The following is a 3,689-nucleotide window of genomic DNA, read 5'->3' on the forward strand; positions in this document are numbered from 1 at the left end:
CTCTCCACTTACTGAAGAGATTGCAAGAGTGCAATGAAATGATTAACAAAAAACTATATACTGTTTATAAATTAATAAAACTAATTGACATTTTTGTCCTTTGTTTAGGATATTGTGCGAATAGAGAAATCGCTGGCAGCTATTCTTCACCTCACATCAATAAACTTTGAAGATGACAATGGAAGAATTCATATAACCACGGAAGATGCTGTTGCGAACGGTATTGTTATTAGTTTTGTTTCCGTTATTTTTTCATTATCACTGAGAGGCATAACTTTTGTTTTTCTAAAAAATTGTTTCATAGCTTCGTCAGAGAAGAGAGATAAGTTTGCATAATCAATTAAACCTTGAGAGAGGCATTATGCCGGTAATAAACACACGCACTGGTTCAGTCCTTTATTAATTTATAAACAGTATATAGTTTTTTGTTAAATCATTTCATTGCACTCTTGCAATCTCTTCAGTAACTTGTCTCTCCACTTACTGAAGAGATTGCAAGAGTGCAATGAAATGATTAACAAAAAACTATATACTGTTTATAAATTAATAAAGGACTGAACCAGTGCGTGTGTTTATTACCGGCATAATGCCTCTCCCAAGGTTTAATTGTATTTCTTTCAACACACGTATCCACATCAAGAATCTTGCACACGAAATACACATACGAAATTTGCATAATCAATTGTTGGATTAGTGAATATTCGGGAGAAGGGAAGAGGTTATCTAAAACCGAAATCTTGGCCTAAATGCTTGCAACACACCGAACTCGAGTAAAGATACAGAAAGGCATATAGGGTTGCTCAATCAAATGGCGAATTAGATTATGTCTACTATGCAAGAACAGAAGGACAGACCTGGCTTCCACACAGTCTCCATCTATCAAATGTCACTAACGAGGTTTTGGTTCATCAGAATTTATGGTAGAAATGCTGCAGAAAGTTGCTGCACATGTTTACTTTTCCCGTGAACAATGTGTCTTATAACTCTCTGCTTTCGAAGAGTAGTGGATTAGAAACAACAATAACTGGGCATCCTGCTGTAAAATAAAACCTCAAATTATGTACCTGCAAAATCCATGCAAGCGTAGAAAGCCAGAGATAAAAAGTCGAAAGAAAACAGCGCGCTTTTATTACTTAACGATGGCCCCGTATTTCTTCGCGAATCCTCCTTTCTCATTCCAATAAGTTTAATAATTCTTTTTGGAAAATCATAAAAATGATTTCCCTACTATTTTCTATAGGAATAACTCCTGATATTTTGCGACTGTATTATATATAATCAATTAGTTAAACATTGGACTACTACTACTACTACTACTACTACTACTACTACTACTACTACTACTACTACTACTAATAATAATAATAATTAACTACATGGACATACACTGAGAAGCTCTCTCCACAAAACAAACTCAATCCAATAACATTGGTGCGATGGAAAGAAAGCTTCACAATACAACTGTGGGAAAAGTTCAGTTAAGCAGAGGAACTAAAAATTTGGAAAGACTTTTCTCATATAAAGGGTAGTTTCTTTCTTAAATGCACGATATCTCAATGCAACATACGCGAGAACCTGAATCCAGCACCAGGAAACCTGGAAAAGCACCACTTACACAATAAGTACGTAATTTGAATAATTACCTATACATGCGACTGTCCACGCATCCATGTACACATGTTAATATTTACAAGCAACAGAAATAATACCTACACGACGTACACGTAAACACAGGGAAAATAAAAGAAAAAACACGTGTCACGTGCCACCGTACTGAACACAAACCAAAACGGAGCGACTTCCCACAAACAAGTAAAAAAAAGAGCAAATTAGTCACTCAGTTTAAAACATAACCAAACAGTTATGCCGGGAAACATAGCTACGAACAATAGAGGCGATTTTCGATCTATCAGCCTACGATATGATAAATATATCCATTCGAAGAACAGGCAAACGGTGTCAAGTCAATTCTGAACAAACAGGCCCGTCTCCTATTGTCCCTGTCAATGCCTTAATGACAAGTCAAAATTCACGCCAGATCGGACATCACCCGGGACAACAAGGACCGCGTTACTCAGTAGGGAACTAGACTGCGGGTTAAAAAGTCTGCTGCTGGAACAAGCTCTCTAAAAAACGATCTACTACGTAATCAGATCCATGATAACTCTAACCCTAGGCCTGTAGTAACACCACCAAAAACATCACCTAAAGCAAGACGCATAAAATGAACTAGAGAGGATTATAGAGATGTGTTGAAAGCTTACTTTACAGCCCAACTAAATCAAAACAATTACCTCATAGTACAAACTTACATTTCATGGAGAAACTTAGTAGGCAATGAAGTACGCAGATATATAAATGTAAATAGCCTAAATAATATACGTAGAGGCATCATTAGAAATAAAAGGTTAACTGACTCTGAAATTAGCCAAATTAAGACACAAATATCTCATGATAGACCGAACGAAAACAGTAACAATACAGATGAAATAGGTAAGAAATGCACAGAACCCAGTGTACGAGCAGTACACCCCAACAAGGAAGCTGAAGAAAGAATAGCGAAGAAGAGGTATGCGGAAAAAGAGGAGAAATTAGACCTACCTCAAGAATATAAGAATAGGTACGACACAATAATATTTGAGGTTAGAAAAGAATGCATGGTCAATTTCATGGGGATATTGAAGGTAAGACAGACAGGGAAAAAAGATGGCTGTGGATGACTAAAAGTGATTTAAAACCAGAAACGGAGGCTCTAATCTGTGTTGCCCAAGAGCAAGCGCTAAGAGCAAACTACATAAAATACAGAATAGACAACACAGCAGAAAATGATAAGTGCAGAATCTGTGGACAAAATGGTGAAACCGTATGGCATATTACCAGCTAATGTACGCCACCAGCCCAGAAGGAATATAGGAGACGCCACGACAATATCGCCAGGCTTGTCCATTGGACACTTTGCAACAGGTATGGACTTGACAGAACAAAAATTTGGTACGACCACAAACCCGAAGGCATCATTGGAAATGTTAATGCAAAGATCCTGTGGGATTTTATGACTCAGTGCGACCATGAGATAGAGAATAGGAAGCCAGAGATCGTCGTAATTGAGAATGAAAACAAACTATGCTGGATCATAGATATAGCATGCCCAGCCGACAACAAGGTATGCAATAAGGAAGAAAGAAAAGTTGAAAAGATATGACAGGTTAGCTTGGGAAGTTAAGCAGTTGTGGTCGCCTGAAACGGTGGTAGTAGTAACAATAATTGTCGGAGCCCTGGTAACAGGGAGTAAAAATCTTGAGAAGTACATGAAACAAATAGGGGCTGCAATAAGTGTGGAGCACTTTCAGAAAACAGCACTGCTTGGTACCGCTCAAATACTCCGAAAGGTGCTCGAAACATAAGAGGTGTTACATTAGTTCACTGGTAGTGAACAGCTGACACCGTAGTACATCTCCAGTGCTAGAAGGTGTGCAAAGGCAATAATAATAATAATGATGATGATAATAATAATAATAATAATAATAATAATAATAATAATAATAATAATAATAATAATAAAACATACAGAAAATTGCACTACTGGGTACTGCACACATTCTACGCAAAACACTTTCAATACAGTAAACATAAGAGCACCACAGCAAACCACAGCACATACCCAAGGCGCACAGAGCTGCGCTCGGTAG

At 37.4% G+C, this 3,689-nt stretch overlaps 1 protein-coding gene across 1 annotated transcript in view; it reads left to right on the forward strand.

The window, feature by feature from the left end:
* Nucleotides 1–3,689, forward strand: part of LOC106874956 (unconventional myosin heavy chain 6) — a 31,014-nt gene that overhangs the window by 10,123 nt on the left and 17,202 nt on the right. Inside the window, exon 6 of the mRNA XM_052968458.1 lies at nt 109–220. Within this exon, the coding sequence (XP_052824418.1) occupies nt 109–220 (112 nt within the window). The remainder of the gene's footprint in view (nt 1–108; nt 221–3,689) is intronic.

Source organism: Octopus bimaculoides, chromosome 6, assembly GCF_001194135.2.
Source record: "Octopus bimaculoides isolate UCB-OBI-ISO-001 chromosome 6, ASM119413v2, whole genome shotgun sequence".
NCBI classification, from domain to species: Eukaryota; Metazoa; Mollusca; class Cephalopoda; order Octopoda; family Octopodidae; genus Octopus; species Octopus bimaculoides.